The sequence below is a fragment of the Nothobranchius furzeri genome, chromosome 11 (assembly GCF_043380555.1).
Source record: "Nothobranchius furzeri strain GRZ-AD chromosome 11, NfurGRZ-RIMD1, whole genome shotgun sequence".
NCBI lineage: Eukaryota > Metazoa > Chordata > Actinopteri > Cyprinodontiformes > Nothobranchiidae > Nothobranchius > Nothobranchius furzeri.
Genome location: NC_091751.1, coordinates 69971849 through 69992032, shown reverse-complemented (window position 1 = coordinate 69992032; position 20184 = coordinate 69971849). Strand labels below are relative to the sequence as shown.

Sequence of the window (20184 nt, the reverse complement as noted above, 5' to 3'; positions counted from 1 at the left end):
ACAGTTATTCATGTCTAAATTAATTGGCCGTCCAGCGTTATTTTTGTCGGAAGCTGTTAATGACCGTACTTTTCTTTAAAACATTGCACTGATACTTATGTTAATAAGATATTGGAAGTAAATCAATGTTTCGTCATTACAAGTGTGTTTCTTAAGTACCACGTAATAACTTGGCAGCCAGGTGAGGGAGGAGAAAGATGCATCAATAATCGGCGGGGCGGGCGGTCCCTAATGGGATGGTCACAGAGCCTTTGTGCTTAGGGCACTCGTATGGCTAGCACCGGCCCTGGGTCGACTCAAAGGCAGTGAGATCATCCGATTAACCAAAGAACTACGGGGATGCTGAGTTTTAATGTTTCAAACTTGAAATTAGAGGTCCTTTAACAATGTTCTGTTAATCAGAACTGACCAGTATTCAGCCTGGTCTGCGTGACTGGTGAGGATGTGGAACATTTTTATTACCAGTTCACAAATTCAATTCAAGTTTATTTATAAAGCGCCAAATCACGACAAGAATCGTCTCAAGGCACTTCACATAATAAACATTCCAGTTCAGGTCAGGTCATTAAGCCAATCAGAAATAATGTTTCCTTATAAGGAACCCAGCAAATTGCATCAAGTCAGTGACTAGTGTCAGTGACTATACAGCTATCCTCATACTAAGCAAGCATAAAGCTTAAATGCTAATTCACACTAGCAATAACACATCTTCAACGAGGATGTGTTGACTTTCAGAATTATAGTTGTAGCTTGATGATCGACTACATATTTATTAAAATGATCAATAAGATGTGATGATTCCATATAAATATGAAATATCCTCCTGACTGATCTTTGAATAATTTATTTAGCCAGCTGAAGCAGATTGAATTCATTTATGTTTTAGTTTGATTATTTTTTGTCTCTAAAAATCTTTGAATTTGGTCATTTCCAAGCAGCGTTTTAGTTGATTTACTCAGCTCACCTCGACTCATATTTTAATCAGTTTACCAGTAAAGCTTTGAAAACCCAATTCTGAAAAGTGTAGCTAAAAAAGAAAAACCTACTGATTCAACCAGGAGAACAGACGCAAGAGAACATGCCAGTCAGCTCCTCTAACCACTCGACTACCAGTCTGTTACAAATCAGTGGTAGCCAAACACGCACGTCCTGTGCTGGCCATTACGTGCATCTTTGTTGACTGGACTCTTGGTTTTTACTGCGGTGTTTTGTCCCCAAAGCAGAAGTAATGTGTCTGAATTTCCACTCCGGTACCGGTGGAGGTTTAAAGCAGTCATATGTGCCATGGAGGTCACATTCTCAACTGCAACCCACTGCTCTATGCACGCAACTAGGAGGAAGTGGACATTAGTGATCAACTTCCAGGGGAGGCGGGTTTCAGAGCCGACACTCGCTTCCAGTGGAGGAGCAGGGCCTGATGACACACTTATGGCTAAGCTAACTGTGTGTCTGTTGCTGCTGCCTCTCGGCTAGATCGTCGTCGAAAATGGGAATGAGTTCTCAATCAACCCATCTGGTTAAATAAAGGTTGAATAAAAAATAAATTTAAAATTTTGTGTTCCTGTAAGCTTTAAAATTGGGGAGTGCATGATGAGAAGCGCTTTTCCCATTTACCAGTGAGGGAGAACGGTTGTCAGGGTTGTCTAGGTTATTTATCCAGGAGAAACCAAGTAGTTAGTTGTTAGGGGCGGCTGTAGCTCAGGAGGTAGAGCGGGTTGCCTCAGCAGAAAAACCTGCCGATACGTTTTAAAATATCTACATAAACCTGCTAATTTTCCAGCAGTAGGTGTTTTTAATCAGAGCCTTTGAGTGTTCGCCATTGCAGTGTCCTCCAGGGTGATGTGCGTTTTTGCTGACGTCAGTAAAAGCACCCAACATATAACCTTTATCAGCTTTAAAACACTTTTGTTTTGAAAAATAAACTTTTATTTCCTCACTAACCGTATTGTTCCACGCAAATAGTTTAATATTGGACTGAAGCTTGTAAAAGTTACCAGGAACCAGCAGTAATCGGTCTGTTTTAGGCTACTTCCTCCTGATCATAAAGAAGCGTCTGAGTGTAAGTCTGAGAGGTTTCATTCTGACAAATGGAAGAGACTCGCTGCCCTTTTGTGCAGCGTCTTTGTTGCCCTGCTTTTAAAACTAAAACCCTGGAGTTTTCCTGCAGACGCTACCGTGCTGATGCTTGCCTGTGAGAAGTCGACCAGCTTTTTGACACCAGAAACCCAGAGTTGAACTTGTGTTCCTTCACTAAGCCGTTACTTGTGTTTATGACCTCAGGATAGTGAGGCGAAGCCTTTTAAAGAAAAGTTTCTGTGACTTTGCTGAACGTTCTGGTTGCTTCAAGCTAGTCATGGCGTCTGTAAACGAGCTGCGGGCTTGGCCTGCCTTTAGTTGGTTCCTGCTCAGGAAGGTACTTTAAAAACAAACGCCATTTGAATTTGTGTTTCCACACTTGTGAAAACCTGCGTCATGTTTAAATAGACCTTTAGTGCATTTAAACCAACCAATAGTGCAGATTTGCTCTGAGACTTTGCTGTTTAATCTTCTGTGTGACCTAACAACCCAACATGCTGCAAACAGCACAGCTGAAGTCATCTTCCTCTCAGCTGTAGTGGGTGGCGCTCCTAAGCGGACATGACGAAGAGCCGTGAGTCTCCCGGTGGTTTCCATATAAAGTCTTCTGCCAGAGTCTAAAGCAGGCAGGGAGGGAGGACAGGCACTCGTCACATCTTCACTCACCATTTTTGTAGTATTTCAATCGAGGGTTCGACATTTCTGAACACACATCATCTCTGGTGTGGTGTGTTATCTTGAGTGTGTGACCACTTAGAACTGCAGTTCCCATCATGCTTTGGTTTGCTTCCTCAGATTCTGATTTGTTTATATTGAAATGTAGTGGAACTAGTTATGGACGGTTCCAGTTTTTGTACAGTCATCTCTGGAAAAGCATCTTCTGGGGGTTTATGATGGCTTGTTTGTCGCTGGGATCTGGAGACGATTGTATCACAAGTATCTTCAACAGTGTTTTCCACTTAACCCTGAGTGTGTTACGTCAGATAAGACTTTGATGTGACTCGAGAGAGGAAGCACCATTTTACCACATTGTGGCCCCCAGGGTTTTGCAGCAGTGTCCTCTGGAGCTGCCTGTTGACCCGATTTCATTTACTAACATGACACTCGGCCCGTTGCATCACATCCTCATGGCTCCCCTCGTCCCTCAGGAGTCAGACTGCTGTAGATGACGGTTCCAGTCAGCACGGACCACTTGTCGTGAATCCTAACATCAGTTTATTATTATTACGGGTAGAGTTGGCCTGGCTTTGTGACCGACCCACTCGTGGAGGACGTGTCGTGCTGCGAGAGGACTTGTCTCTGTGTTGATAAGAGGAAGGGGCTCTTATGACAGAACGTCCCTATCACACTCGGAGCAGTAGTGGGTCCACTCTGCCCCTGTTCTCCTGATAAGAGACCTGACAGTGGGGTGTGTCACTCAGCTTTACTTGTTGTCACATTTTGACACTTTTCCAAAGCAAGCTGTGCAACAATCATGCTACGTTTAGCTGCCACAAAGTCCCCCTTCGGCCTTTAAAGGGCTGGGTCACAGAGAAACTGCGTATTACGTGTTCTTTCGGTCACGCTGAGCTTCGCACGCGCGCTGAAAGCAAAAATGTCCGAGCCCATCGTCTGCGTTAGCCGCAGAAAGGAAACAGATGGGAAAACTGTCGGGTCAGGAAAAGCTAGTCTCGTTTACCTCACAGGGAACATTAATATTTTTGGTCACGCCCAGCCGGACTTGAGACCGCCCACAGGAAGGAGAGTGTGCATCTTGGCTAGTAAAAGCTAACCATTAGCATTAGCAACTCCTGGTTTCCGGTTAACCGGCTGTTAACCCATTTACCGCTACACCGGTTACCGTGACAACCCTACACACGACGCTCACCTCCGCTGACTCAGTGACGTAGGAGACAGATTTAATGCGACATGACCGTTCATACTGCAGTCGCATTCAAAAACATCAGATATGTGTCGGAATTAGTACTACATATCCAAGTGACACGAATCGCATTTAAAAAAATCGGATCTGTGCGTTCAGACGGTCATAAAAAAATCTGCGTGTGTGAACGGGTTTATGAACGACACTCTACCACAGTGTGAGAGCTCCAGATCTCCACTGAGCTAAAGCCTTAGCTAAAACATCCTGTTAACCATACAGTTCATAAAAAGTAGACCACAAAAATGCAACTATCATACACAGTAGAATAGGGCTGCACGATATTAGGAAAATGAAAAATCACTTTGATGTGTGGGGGAACTTTTCCAGGCCTTCTTTAGCAGGGTGGGACTGGTAGGAGAGTGCATTTGACTTTTAGCTGGAAGCTAACCGGAGCCTGGGGCTAACACTAGCGACATGGAGGTAGGTAGGTTGGTTCACCGGCACGTGTCGGAGTCAGCCCGGTTATTATCAGCTGCTTAACGACACTGAGCGGACTTACGTTCACGTTTGAAAGCAGCGCTGATTCCAGAAACCTCAGCACAAAGTGCGTTCGTTAACCTGAGCCAGCATGACGAATAGGGCTGGGCGATATGACGATTTTAGACCGTTTTACGATCTACACATCTGACGGTCTGTCATTTTTGAGAGACCGTTTTATCACGATTCACAGCTCTGCTGTTGAATTTCTGCCTCTGAATGAAAATGGAACTTACCTCAGGCGAATGACACGCCTTTGTCTGACCCTTAACCAATCAGAGTGAGTCATAGTAATATATCAGTGCCCCGCTTGTTTTCACCTGCGTGTGAACAAACATGGCTTCGCCGCGGCTGAGCGACAACGAGGTTTTCGTTCCGAAGAGGAACGCAGGGTTTCCTTAGCGCGCGGCGCTAACAACTTAGTGACGTGACATGTCTCGGAGGAAGCGTAAAAACACGTTGGACGCTTCTTCTGAAGCAGGAAAATAACACCGCTTCTTAAGCAGAGCACGATGTCGCCTCGGCTCGTTCACCCTCTGCCGAGCCGGTGTCGGTACCGGACTGAGCTCGGTCGCTGGAGCTGCCCCGTGACTGCCTGATGGAAAACCAGCGGGTTTCATCAGACTTGTAAACTTCTTGTTTTTGCTGGGGACCCCCTGTATTTTACCGCTCCCTCCTGCAGTCTTCCCCTATTAACATTTAAAATGATTCTGTAAACTCCGTGTATCAATAGAAACAATCTCTGCCTCTGCCAGCTGCAGCAAATGTAGTTTCCAAATAATAAGAGGTGCATTCATCTGTGGATCTCCTTTGATCCGCATTAGTGATATTCTCAGCACCAGAACAGTGAAGCAAAGAAAGAATCCTGAGTTTGTTAGTAATTTTATTTATTAGGTGCATCTAACCTGTTCTATTTTTCTCTGAAATGAGATCAAATCAGTGCTTCTATGGGTTGTCTCCAATCTGCATTGGAAAATTTTACTTTATCTAGAGACTTGTTGCAGAAAATATTCAGAATGTGCAGTTTTTTGCTACCACAAGCGATCTCTGGTCCAGCCGCACATCAGAGCCGTATTTGAGCTTAACTATCCACTACATGAGCAACTGGGAGCTACATAGTATTTTGAATAAGTTAATGTTTGCACAATACGTTTGCAATTGACATGTTTGCACTTTAAATATGTTTACCATTTTAATTTACGTTAAGTTACTAGAAAAACGAGAAAAACTGATTTTTGTAATAGTTTCTCTCAGGGCTTTTATCATCTCTGGTGTGAGTTTAAAATATAAGTGTGTTAGCACTGTGCTGATTATCCCTAATATGAATAAATGTTTATTTATTCAATGCTTCTCTTCTTTAATACGCAATTGAAGTTATGCTATTCATGGATAAAAAAATCGTGATCGTAAAATCGAAATCGTGATAAAATATTGGAAAAATCGTGATATTCTATTTTTGCCATATCGCCCAGCCCTAATGACGAACAAGGGAAGCGAGCGGCAGCGGAAAGCGGGGGCGTTGCGAAGCGGAGATAGTGGAGTTTTGGGAGTAAGGTCTAGCTGCAGACGAAGCCCCGACAAACCACGCCCCCGACCAAACACGCCCCCATGTGCCTGTTGAGCTCCCCCGAACTCCCCTGGTGGTCAGAAAAAGGAAATATCTCAATAACGGCAGCCCTCCCAGTCTGCAGCTAGGTATTATTGACAAAAGATGTTCGAAGACAAGAGAACCCGCACGCGTGTTGCAACACCAGATGGAAATGACGGTTCAGGTAAAGACAGATTTATATTTTTACAACTTGTGAAGATTTTTTACCTTAAATTTGAACGTTTAAGACATAGTTTGATAGATAGCGCATTAGTGATTTTTTCCTGAAACACTTTTATATAAAATTAAGCATTATTGGCAGTGGGGGAAGACGTCATTGACGCAAAATATGTTTTATATAATTTTTAATGGGCTACATGCAAGCCTTTTGGCCAAAATAAACGTAACTATAGGCTATTTGTTTGACCATTTATGACTCCTCATCTAATAAGCAGCAAACTCACGACGGCAATGTGGTAGGCCAAAAATTGTCGCGCTCAAAAGTGTGTATGCAAGAAAAAAAATCCATTAGAGGTGTGAATCTTCACTTGTCTTTCGATTCGATTACGATTATTGGGTCAACGATTCAATTCGATTGGATATCCCGATGCATCACGATTATTTCATATTGATTTGTTTTCATCGATAAATAGAAGATGTCAGATAATTGCTTTTTATTTTTTTTTTTATCAAAAACGTAATTGATACAACCTGCCCTCCCTCAAAAGATCTCCATCCGCAACAGGTAAGGACAAAACATTTTAAACATTTAAGATTTAACAAAGTAAAACATCTGTTTCCTCGTTCAACACCACGCCTCAGGCTGAGAAAAACACGCTTTACAAAAACTCACAAAATCTAAAAAAGTACTGAAAACATACAGGACACATAATGTAATAATAAAATACATAATGGGTTCATATATGAGTGTTTAATGTCTCTGAGCAGCTCTAGAGTCAGATATTTATGCTGCAGTTCAAGGGTGTCAGAAATGACACCAAATGAAATGTTTGACTTAGTTTGTTATTTTATTTGAACCCAGTGGTTCATTTCTGAAATGTTGGAGAATGAATCAAGTTCTGTTTGATGCAGAAAATAATAAAACATAAAACAAATTCTACACTTCCAATAATATTTAAGATGTGTGTTTTATTCTTCCTGATGATAACACCATCAGAAGGCTGTGGGCTGGATTAGGATTAAATTACCCAGCTGATGGATCTCCTTCACTAACCAGCTAACTACAAACCTTTCCTGTGTGACCCTCACCATGTAACCCTCATGTCCATGCTGTCTCTGGAGGAGCAGATAGGAGACAGACCTCCTGTAACTTAAAATGAACCAAAGCTTCCTCCCAGTTTCTCTTTAAGCTGAATTTAAAATCAGTTTATCTTCATGACACAAAATAATAAAGTGGAACAAGAAATTCTATCTTCTATTTCTCTCTCATTTTAACTTCTCCGTGTCCCTAAATAAAAGAGACAGACGATCACGCTGCAGCCGCCTCTCTCTCTCTCTCTCTCTCTCTCTCTCTCTCTCTCTCTCTCTCTCTCTCTCTCTCTCTCTCTCTCTCTCTCTCTCTCTCTCTCTCTCTCTCTCTCTCTCTCTCTCTCTCTCTCTCTCTCTCTCTCTCTCTCTCTCTCTCTCTCTCTCTCTCTCTCTCTCTCTCTCTCTCTCTCTCTCTCTCTCTCTCTCTCTCTCTCTCTCTCTCTCTCTCTCTCTCTCTCTCTCTCTCTCTCTCTCTCTCTCTCTCTCTCTCTCTCTCTCTCTCTCTCTCTCTCTCTCTCTCTCTCTCTCTCTCTCTCTCTCTCTCTCTCTCTCTCTCTCTCTCTCTCTCTCTCTCTCTCTCTCTCTCTCTCTCTCTCTCTCTCTCTCTCTCTCTCTCTCTCTCTCTCTCTCTCTCTCTCTCTCTCTCTCTCTCTCTCTCTCTCGCGCGCTGATTGAGCGAGCGGAGCGCGCCGCGTGACAACCCGCTCAATTAACATAATTCACGGCCCAAATCCAACAGAACCGGTCGGGCTGATTCGGTTCCGGTTTGGTCTCAGGTGACAACTCCAGCGCTAAGCCCTGCAGTACCACATTAAGGCGGAGGTAAATGTGGAGGACGCTCACTCTGACAGATTTGGATGCGGCGCTGGTGCCGCCGTTAAAAAAACAAAACTACATTCCACCATAATCGATTATGGCGTACTCTTCTACGATGCAGAATCGTTTAGGTCCGCATCCCGATGCATCGATTATTTGATTATTTTCCTCAGCTCTAATATCCATGCATTCATATTTAAATCTGGAGTCCTGTCTGTTTAACTACATTGTTACTATTTCTGTATAAACGTATTCTTTCAATCGTATTATTCGCATTGAAAGGCGTTTGATATGAATCAAATCCCAGTCTCCTCTGCTGGAGCCGACAGCGGGATGCTGCGCCCTGGATCCGACCCAGGTTTAAGCTCTCCCCGCCCGCTGGGAGGGCTGCCGTTATTGAGATATTTCCCTCGGGGGAGCTCAACAGGCACATGGGGGCGTGGTTTGTCGGGGCTGCGTCTGCAGCTAGGTATTATTGAATTTTGGGCTAAGGGTCTATGTAGGGGGCGGGCGTATTACGTGAACGGACCCATCTGATTGGTTGCATATCAGAAGGGCTACATTTGATTGGTCAAATAATACTTCCGCGTAAAAAACAGAGCTGGTTTATAAAAAGTTGATGTATGACACGGATGGAAATGTTGAACCAAACATTTATCACCGTTTTTGACGTGCTTTGCGATGGGCCTATCGCACGTCCTGTTATCCCGATGACGATATTTTTTCGATATATTGTGCAGCCCTACAGTAGAACTACTTTTGGTTTTTAGAGATTGTAACAATTTTTTTGTTCTGTGCTACAAAACTTACGACCTTCGTTGCACCAATGCTATAAGCTAAAAATGTTAACGTACAGTCCTGTCAGATTTCAAATGATAAAATCTGTATTTTTGTTCATTTTTTGTTGAACGTATTGAGGACTGCAAGGTGGAGCAGAGGGAAGCACTGGTGTCTCCCAGCAAGAAGCTCAGAAAGCTGTTTAGGTGTTCTTCTAATCATCAGTGAGTCATCTGGCTTCTATTGGGACCAGCAGTTGATTCTGTGGTTGTCAAAGAGCGGGGGTAAAAAATGTGTCATACCCAGATGTGTGACATCAACCCCAAAAATGTGCCAGAAGGTTTTTTTGGTGTGTTGCCAGGTCATACGTTTGCTTTCAGGCAGTTTGTTTCAAATTCTTAGCACGTGTGATCATAATTTCTTCTGGGTTAGCCTCATTTTCTTTAAACAGCAGATAGACTCTTGGCGTTTTGTGTTTAGCGGGTTTCTTCTTCTGCTGTTTTCTGAACTTTAGGCTTATGCAGGAGCCTCCATTTTCTGTTAACAAAAGGCAGCTTTCAATAAATTCATACTGACTTGTTGCACCCTTGACTTACAAAGAGGATCATTGAGTGTCAAGCGTCTGCTGCTTGAAAACTGGGAATGATGACTCGGGTTCTGGCCGCAGTCACCAGGACTACTCGGAGTCATCTGATTTTGTTGTTCTGAGCCGATGGACTCACAGAGCTCTCTTAAGTTCCAGCTGACGAAAAAGAAAACAGGTTTTCTCTGGATGTACACGTGTGTGTGTGTGTGTGTGTGTGTGTGTGTGTGTGAGAGAGAGAGAGAGAGATGGGGGGGGGGGGTAGATTTTCTCTGATGCCCACAGATTGATGCTCAGCAGAGCCATCGGAGTGTTTTCACATGAGGTAATGTGACGAAGGCAGTTCGTGCCAGAGATTTCTAGGAAAAGCATTTTGGCTGCTAACACACACACACACGTAAATCAATGTGTGTGTGTGTACGTGCACATCAACAGGGAAAGAGGGGGGTTTCCGTTCCCGCCCCCACATACATTGGTTGGTGTGGAACATGATGTCCTCGTAGCAACTGCAGAAACCTCACTTACACACCCCGTTGGAACTGTATTGGTACAAACCTGGAAAGTAGTTAGTTACTCAAAAAAGTTCTCTCTTATATACTAAAATATGAACTTCTCCTGTGTCAAATAAATTGTTTAGACCAGATTTGTAATCAGAAAGATTTCACCTGCAACTTTGTCCACAGTGAAGCCGTCAGAGTAGCGTTCATAAAAATGGTTTGAATGATGAAACACTTCTAAATGTTTGCTCTTTTTTATACAAGTGGTGAGGAGCGTTGGCTTGTAAAGTGGACAGATGGAGGAGACCTGTAAAGCTGATGTAGTTGTCCCCACCTTTAACATCCATCCCTGAGTTCGGATCAGGTCTTGCTCCTCCACTCCTCTGCTTTACATTCCTGAATCCTGCTTAATGCTGCAGTGAAGCCTGACATTCATTCTTAGAGGAATACAGAACGCCTTGGTTTATTGTTCACATCTTAAAAATAACCCGTCCATTAAGTTGCATGAAGGACCATAATATCACAAGAACCATAGTATCACAAGATCTCTTCTGGTAAGTGGTTGCCATGTTTCAAATGAACATCAGCAATGATCAAATATCAAGCATCTGTAAAATTATAACCGTTATCTCTGTACATGGACGTAGTTTTGATTTAAGGAGTGGGGGGGGGGGACACAAGACAGCGTTGTGAAGCAGCAGATACTAAAATCGCTAAGTTCTAAAAACTCGATCAATTTACATATTCATAAAACCTAAATACGCATTCATGTCATACCAAGCGGCATGAAGGGTGGAGGGTGTCTTTACTGTATGTTCTACTGGGAAGCAGGCTTCAACACAAACGGTTGTTTTCCGCTTGGTCCTAGTGCTCAACCAGTGTCTGTTTAATACAGCGAATTATTGTTTTTGGACGGTAAAACGTGCAGGGGTCAGAACTTGACTAACTACATTAGGGCTGCACAATGTATCGAAAAAATATCGTCATCGGGATAACAGGACGTGCGATAGGCCCATCGCAAAGCACGTCAAAAACGGCGATAAATGTTTGGTTCAACATTTCCATCCGTGTCATACATCAACTTTTTGTAAACCAGCTCTGTTTTTTACACGGAAGTATTATTTGACCAATCAAATGTAGCCCTTCTGATATGCGGCCAATCAGATGGGTCCGTTCACGTTATACGCCCGCCCCCTACGTAGACCCTTAGGATGGAAAGCAACACCAGAACATTAGCGGCGCTGTTCCCTTGTTCGTCATGCTGGCTCAGAGCAACGAACGCACTTTGTGCTGAGGTTTCTGGAATCAGCGCTGCTTTCAAACGCGAACGTGAGTCCGCTTGGTGTCGTTAAGCAGCTGATAATAACCGGGCTGACTCCGAAAGGTGCCGGTGAACCAACCCACCTCCATGTCGCTAGTGTTAGCCCCAGGCTCCGGTTAGCTTCCAGCTAAAAGGCTACAGCACTCTCCTCCCAGTCCCACCCTGCTAAAGAGGGCCTGGAAAAGTTCCCCCACACATCAAAGTGATTTTTCATTTATGAGCTTTTATAACCTTGTTAATCAGGATAGTTGATTTGCTGCTGCACATAAACTGTCAGTCAGAAGCTCTGCTAGCCGGTTATCTTAGAGGGGCTAGTTCAGTTTGTTAGCTTGTTATCAGAATCATAGTTGCAGTTTCATCATCTGAGCTGCTTTTTAAGATCTAGGTAAGCTTGTTCAATTTGGGGTTAAAAACAATCGTTTTCACATATTTTCCATGTAGTTTTTTGCCAGTTCCTCTTCTGAAAGGTAGACAATTGTTTTTCTCTTTCCCTCAGAAAATCAGTAGCTAATACAGTAGCAGGTGCAGCTGCTAATACAGTAGCAGGTGCAGCTGCTAATGCAGTAGCAGGTGCAGCTGCTAATACAGTAGCAGGTGCAGCTGCTAATACAGTAGCAGGTCCAGCTGCTAATACAGTAGCGGGTGCGGCTGCTAATACAGTAGCGGGTGCGGCTGCTAATACAGTAGCGGGTGCGGCCGCTAATACAGTAGCGGGTGCGGCCGCTAATACAGTAGCGGGTGCGGCCGCTAATACAGTAGCGGGTGCGGCCGCTAATACAGTAGCGGGTGCGGCCGCTAATACAGTAGCGGGTGCGGCCGCTAATACAGTAGCGGGTGCGGCCGCTAATACAGTAGCGGGTGCGGCCGCTAATACAGTAGCGGGTGCGGCCGCTAATACAGTAGCGGGTGCGGCCGCTAATACAGTAGCGGGTGCGGCCGCTAATACAGTAGCGGGTGCGGCCGCTAATACAGTAGCGGGTGCGGCCGCTAATACAGTAGCGGGTGCAGCCGCTAATACAGTAGCGGGTGCTGCTAATACAGTAGCGGGTGCAGCCGCTAATACAGTAGCGGGTGCGGCCGCTAATACAGTAGCGGGTGCGGCCGCTAATACAGTAGCGGGTGCGGCCGCTAATACAGTAGCGGGTGCGGCCGCTAATACAGTAGCGGGTGCGGCCGCTAATACAGTAGCGGGTGCAGCTGCTAATACAGTAGCGGGTGCAGCTGCTAATACAGTAGCGGGTGTAGCTGCTAATACAGTAGCGGGTGTAGCCGCTAATACAGTAGCGGGTGCGGCCGCTAATACAGTAGCGGGTGCGGCCGCTAATACAGTAGCGGGTGCAGCCGCTAATACAGTAGCGGGTGTAGCTGCTAATACAGTAGCGGGTGCAGCTGCATAATTTTGCAATAAAAATGTTATGTTGTAATGGAATTCATGCATTAGTTTTTGTTTGCTTTGAACCCAGAGCAGACGTCACACGCCAGACGACATCAACACTGCATACTTTAGTATTTGTTCATTTATCGTGAGTAATATTGATATCGCAATATTAAGCACTGTTATTGAATATCGCAGGTTTTCCTAATATCGTGCAGCCCTAAATTACATCCTTGTCTAGGTAGTAAACACTCACTTAAATAGAAACTTTACTTCCTGCTTAAAGAGATTCCCCTGGAGCTTAAAGTAGCTGTCTCATTTTTCAAACTGTTTTCACTGTTTCAACTCTTCACTGTCTGTCTCTTCTCTTTTCCTCGGATGTGGTTTCCACAGGAACCCCTCCATGGCTTTCTACCAGGCCTTCCAGTCTGGAAGCAGATTAAGAGACCCAAAGGTCCCCAGTGATAGGTACGGTACTCTGCTGGATTGGACTGGGCAGGCCTGCGAGAGTGTAACGGTGTGTGTGCGGTGTTCAGTGGCAGTGAGCTTTGCTTGCTACACATGCATGTATTGAGTTTGGACACAAGTGCAGAATGGACTTGATGGATCAGTGTCTCTCTAAACTCCACCCAGTCCTTTTCTACAGTTAATTATTGTTCCATAAGGATCCTTTGTGTTTGCAGTCTAGGCCTTACGTGGCTACGTTTGTTCATTCTGTACCAATTTGTCTCATTCTCCTCCACCTCTTAATGCGCTCACCACCAATTTCACTCTGGGATTAATAAAGTATTTTTGAATTGAATTGAATTAATCAGATACTTTTTTACCCTTACTTGAGTAATAAACCCTATATCAGGAAAATATTGTCCTCGGTTTGTGTCCTTCCAGTGAGCTTTGCAGATGTGGGAAAATGTCATCAGGCAGTAATCATTGTTAAATTCATAATTATTCTCGGAGAGAGACCAACTCTTATCTGCCCCTGGGAGCCCCGTAATGCATAGCGTCATTTCAACATGGCGGTGTCCGTGACACGGTTTATATGCAGGTAGCGGCGCTGCGGCTGCTTCATATAGCGACTCGTTGCATTCTCCCTCAACCCAAATCCTCGGATCACGCATTTTAGCTAAAATGCTAACGTTAGCTTGCCTTGCGTTGACTGTAGAGTTGTGGGTGATGGTCACGCAGATGTGTCATGAGATTTGAAGCGTTGCTGCCTTTCACAGACACTTTTTCTGCACGTGCTGTAAACAGGATAGCCGTCTTCTATCAGCTGTCCCTCGGCATTCTTCAAATATCCAAAATATGCCCATACTTCCGACTTTGTCTTCTTTGAGGGATAATAAATGTCCTGAGCGCTGCCGTCTCCTCCTTTGGCCATTATTTCAGCTTTAGCTTCAAGAAAGTTTTGGTTGTAAACAACAAAGTGCGCATGTGCCGCTGGCAACTTCAGCAGATGATACGGTGGCTGGTAAGGGTCACCGCGCCTACACCGCAGCCACGGTAATCCACCAAGATAATATAGTTTTTAAAAAACAAGACGGTTATTATTATTGTCAACTTTTTTTTTTACCGGGGTTTACCGTTTCATCGGTTACCGTGACAACCCTACCTGATCGGTCTGCTTTGATCTATTTTGAAAACTCCGATCAAAACCGATAGGGGCGCTATCGGCCGATTGGGATCAAATGCCGATCAATTGGTGCATCCCTACCTTTTTCCGGGCTTTTTCAAGAACTTTTTGAGTACCTGATCAGGGGTAGGTACTCAAAATGGCTCGATGGAGTAGCTGAGCTATACCTTCGTTTAACTAATTGTGATTGGTTGTAACTCAATAGGAAACTGCATCAGCAGACGTAGTTGAAAACAACCTGCATCAGTAAAATTGTTGCTGGTGAAGCAGACTGGAAGCAAAAGAAAATAAGCACCATTTTAAATTAAACACCCGATACCGGATAACGGGGGAAACTTTCTCCACAACGACCTAACGGGGCTTTGTTGTACCACAGAATGCTGCACGAAAAAAACTGCACTTTTTCTGGTCATTGAACGCCGTATCACACAGCAGCTCTCGCCTTTGATAAAATAAAACATTTAATGTTATTAATGTTACTGAGGAAGCTTATTGGCGCTGATCAGTGACATGAATCACTGCCAAAGCAGTTGCGATATGCTGACGTCTGCAAAGTCCTAAAGGGGATGAATTGGATTGGATCTCCGTCAAGAACAGACTACAGAGGAACAATATCAGAGATGTCTGGTCAGGGATGAAGAAGATCACAGGCTTCAAGCAGAGGAAGGATTGCACAGATGGCAGCCTGGACACAGCCAATGAAGTGAACAAGTTCTTCAATAGGTTCAGTTCAGGAACAAACCCAGCATCCTCCTCGCCTGTCCCCAGCCCGTCCTCCTCTGATCCAACATTTTCCTGTCACATGCCAGCTCTTTTGTCCTCTAACGCAGTCATGGACTCTTCTGGTTCTATAAATCTGTCTTCAACCAAGTCAGGAGATGCTGCTGCCCCAGTTACCTCCCCCTCCCACCTATATGTCTCTAGAAGTCAGGTGAAGAGGCAGCTGGAGAGACTGAACAGGAACAAGGCGGCAGGTCCAGATGGTGTCAGCCCCAGAGTACTGAAGGCCTGTGCAGAGCAGCTCTGTGGGATTCTGCAGCACCTCTTCAACCTCAGCCTGGACCAGGAGAAGGATCCAGTCCTGTGGAAGACATCCTGCCTTGTTCCAGTTCCAAAGAAAACTCGCCCATCAGTCAATGACGACTACAGACCGGTTGCCCTGACATCCCACATCATGAAGGTCCTGGAGAGACTCCTGTTGGTCCACCTGAATAAGCAAACTAGAACATATCAGGACCCGCTGCAGTTTGCTTATCGCCATGGAGTTGGAGTTGAAGATGCCATCATCCAGCTGCTTCAACCAACCCACTGTCATCTGGACAAAGCAGGCAGCACTGTCAGGGTCATGTTCTTTGAGGTCTCCAGTGCATTTAACACAATCCAGCCTGATGTACTTTGCCAGAAACTCCAGAAGACACAGGTGGGGGCCTCAACTATCGCCTGGATTAAAGACTACCTGACAAACAGACCACAGTTTGTGAGGCTGAAGAACTGCACATCAAACCAGGCGATCAGTAACATCGGAGCACCACAGGGGACTGTACTCTCACCATTCCTTTTCACCCTGTACACCTCAGCCTTCCAGTACAAATCAGAGACCTGTCATCTACAGAAATACTCAGATGACTCTGCAGTTGTCGGGTGTATCAGAGATGGACAGGAAGCTGAGTACAGAGAGCTGGTGGAGCACTTTGTGGTATGGTGTGGAAACAATCATCTGACCTTGAACGTGAACAAAACAAAGGAGATGATTTTAGACTTCAGAAGAAACAGGGTGGAGTCAAACACTGTTTCCATCATGGGAGAAGAAGTGGAGGTGGTTGAGGAATACAAATACCTTGGAGTTCACCTGGACAACAGACTGGACCGGAGAAAGAACAGCAAAGCCGTTTACAAGAAGGGACACAGCAGACTGCACTTCTTGAGGACGCTTAGGTCCTTCAGTGTCTGTAGCAAGATGCTGCAGATCTTCTACAAGTCTGTTGTTGAGAGTGTAATCTCTTCAGCCATCGTCTGTTGGGGTAGCAGCATCAGAAGCAGGGACCTGAAAAGGCTCAACAGCCTAATAACAAAGGCTGGTTCTGTTCTGGGGACGACTGTGGAACCGCTGGAGGAGATAATGCAAAGAAGGATTCTCCAGAGAATGAAGAACATGATGGACAACCCTGAGCGTTCTCTCCACAAGACTGTCCGACAACGGAAGAGTGTCTTCAGTCAGAGGCTTCTTCAGTTTGGCTGCAACACTGACCGCTACTGGAGATCCTTCCTGCCAACAGCCATTGTAATATACAACACCTCTTTGATGACTTGATTATTATTATTATTCTGAGCTACTACAGCAATCAGTTTCCCTCTGGGATTAATAAAGTATTTTTGAATTGAATTGAAATGACTATCACATGGTAAAAAGCCCAAAAAAGTTGATTTATTTTCATGATATGGAATTGTAAATATTACAAATATATTTAAATGTAGCCTTGTTGCTCATAATTCTTAAAATTTACTTCCTCAATAAGCGGCTGTGTTGGGCGATGTGTCTTGTTTTCATAATGAGAAAAAGGGGCATAAACAAAATTATTTAGTCTTCGTCATTGTTGACGAAAAAACGCTCTGCTACAGGCTTTGGTTTTTGGTTGGACGTGCCCAGAAAATCTCACCAGGGAGGCATCCAGGGGGCATCCTGACCAGATGACCGAGCCACCTCAACTAGCTCCTCTCGATTTGGAGGAGCAGCGGGTCTCAGTGTTTCCCCTAGAAATATTTCCGCTGTCAGCTGGGGGCGCAGCACCACGCCTGAGCCTAAGGGAAAACACTGGGTCTACCCTTCACCCCTCCCAGATGACCGAGCTTCTCACCCTATCTCTAAGGGAGAGCCCAGCCACCCTGCAGAGAAAACTCAAGAGGAGGCTAAGTGTGATCCCTCTAGTTGGAGCACACCCTGCGGTTCCCCTTTTTAAATAGGGGGCCCACCTCCTGAATTCCTAAGGAAAGGTGATGTCGAATCTTCTCAACAAATGCACAACCTGCCAGAGTGGACGTGTTTAGGCCATGGAACTAGGGATGGGTACCGAATTCGGTACTTTTTAAGGTACCGACCGAATTCCACAGTACCGACCGAGCACCGATTCACGTCATTTCAAACGGTGCCTCGTTTCAGTACCGGTCCTTCATAACGAGAACTTGCCTAGACAGCTGCGCATGCGCAAGAGCGTTATGTCGTCGGTCACTGCGAGCGAGTTGTAAACAGAGCAGCATGGCAGAAAGAACGCACGCTAAAGCTCGGGTCCACTTCACTAAATGTGATGGGTAACTGGGTGATGATGAAACCAACGACAACGATCTAAGTGAGACATCCTCATCTTAATCTGCTCCGGTAGGTAAATAAAATGTTTAAGATAACGTTAGCTTGATATGTTAGCTTCCGTTTCGCTAATGGTGCGTTTGCTTTCTCCTCGGAACTCCGAATTTCCGACTAGAAGAACATGAACACGCTCTAAAGTTTGGCTTCACTTTACTAAATGTGACGGGTGATTGGGTGAAGATGAAATCAGCGACAACGATCAAAGTGTGAGGCATCATCGTTTTAATCTGCTCCAGCAGCTAAATAAACTGTTTAAGATAACGTTAGCTTGATATGCTAGCTTCCATTGCCACCGTTGTTATCAGCTAATGGTGCGTTCGCTTTCTCCTGGGAAATTCTAACTTCCCTGTAGGAAAAATCAAATGAAAAAGGACGGCAAAAGGAATGAAGATACACAGTAAATTTAGTTCACAGTAAAGATGTTTGCTTCAGTTTAATTATCAGCTTATAAAACTACAAGGACGATGTTAAAATACAAACAGTTGTATGTTATTTATTGTGAAATTTATCAAATATGGTTATATATTAAGAAAATATATATTTAATTATAAAAGAGAATTAAAATAATAAACACTCAAAAGTATCGAAAATTGGTACCGTTAAGTACCGGTATCAATTCCTAGGTACCGGGAATTAGTACCGGATCGATTCAAATGTCAAAGGTACCCATCCCTACATGGAACATTAACATCCGTTAGACAAGAGGTAGGACGTTATAGAATAAATGATGGGCCGTGGTGTTCACCTCTTTAGTCACAAGGGCAGTTCATATTGTGTTAGATGAGTCCTTCTCCACTTTGAGTTTGATAAATGCTCTCAGAAGATTCCTGGCCATAAGAGGTCCAGTTAAGCTCTTTCAGATTGTGGGACGAACTTTGTTGGAGCTTGCAAAGAGCTTCAGATAACATCAGAGGATCCAGAGAGGAAGCGCTGTTCTCGGCACAACAGGTCTGCTGAACAGAAAGCGTGCTGCAGATGCACGTAGTTGGGACACATTGTTACTTCTAGCTTTTGTAAGACAGGCAGAAATGAGTATTTAGAGAATAATTTTCGTCCAGTCTTGCCTCGTCAAAGAAAACTCCTGCACGTCTTGTCATGTTTTAGCTCATCGGTCAACATTTTTACTGGGGTTTACCGCTACACCGGTTACCGTAATATCCCTACTACCAACAACAATGGAAAAAGTAGCGAAGTTGCACGATGGTACCCTTGGTTAGCGCTGCTTGCCTTGCATCAAGAAGGTTGCTAGTTCGAAAATCATTTGGGACATTCTAGGTGGAGTTTGCTTGGTCTCCTCGTGCATATGTGAGTTTTTCTTCAGTTTTTGTCCCACAGACCAAAAACGTGTGCTAAGTTAATAGGGAGTTTAAGTCTCATCCCTTTCCGGAAGGCTCATGGGTCGCCGGAAGAGCAAAATAGTTGATGCAAGCTAATAAGGCTAATAAAAAAAACTATTTTCTAATCCGCTTAGCCTTTCTCCCCGGATTGCACATATGTTGTACTTCAATTTAAATCGAAATTTAAGTGTGTTTCACGTACTTTGAGATTTAGCAGCTTGTAAAATGTGTAATAAACATCAGACATCAGCATGTCGCATGTATGACATCACCACAGAATCTCCACTTCCCTAGCGTAGCTGCTACTTACCAAATGACCAGATTTATGGTGGTTCTTTCCTCTTGAGAGAAAGATTTGAAGTTTGCAGAACTTTTCCCTCTGTTCTTCTCCATGTCTGGTTCGATGATGTGACTTTTGTGATGCACATTTGTAGTCCTGGACATAATTTCACACAAAAACTAAAATATTTTTTTACCCCGTTCAAAATTAAACGCATTCTTGGCATCAAAATGCATCTTTAAAATTCATGGACATGTATGAAATCCATAGCACATAATAAGTGAAATCAGAAAACAGCGTTTTTAGCCCTGTTGGCTTTCATTCTTTTTTTCTTTGTTCTTGCGGACCCATGGGATGGAAGTAGATGGGTGTGACTTAAGCTTAATTTATACTTCTGTGTCGTGGGTTTCGAGGTGGCGAGCACATGAAGATGTGGAGGAGGATGAGGGACAAATTTGTCCGTGTTAAAAAGTCTCTATTTAAATATTAAAAACACAACATAAACAGTAGTAAATGCACTAAACTTGGACCAGATTCATGACAGGATACCACAGAACAGCGCTACGCCCTCTGTTGTCCTGGCGGGGAATTGCTTTGCAACGCTCCCCAGAAGATGGAGAAGTCCGAGCATGGCGTCTGTCTGTGCGTGTCTCTCCCTCGTGGAGCTGCCGGAGAAGTATAAATCAGGCTTTAGGTTTCCTTTTGGCCTCTTTAAATTGGCCTAGGTGTTGGAGAGTTTGTTTGTTTGTGTATGTGTGTGTGTGTGCACATGCGCACATGTGTTTGTGTGTGTGTATCGTTGTCTTTGCGGATCCTGTAGTGACCTGTTCATATGCCTCATTAAATGATTGCTAATATATCAACTTTGTCACCAAC

The 20184-nt window shown here is 44.3% G+C and overlaps 1 protein-coding gene across 2 annotated transcripts in view; it reads left to right on the top strand.

Moving 5' to 3' along the window:
* The window catches only part of LOC107395073 (TSC22 domain family protein 2), a 38290-nt gene that overhangs the window by 8667 nt on the left and 9439 nt on the right, over positions 1-20184 (top strand). The window contains exon 2 of one of the 2 annotated variants that reach the window (XM_054734927.2): positions 13094-13168. The exons of the other annotated variant lie outside the window; for it this stretch is intronic. Coding sequence (XP_054590902.1) covers positions 13094-13168 — 75 coding nt within the window. The remainder of the gene's footprint in view (positions 1-13093; positions 13169-20184) is intronic. 2 annotated transcript variants of the gene reach the window in all.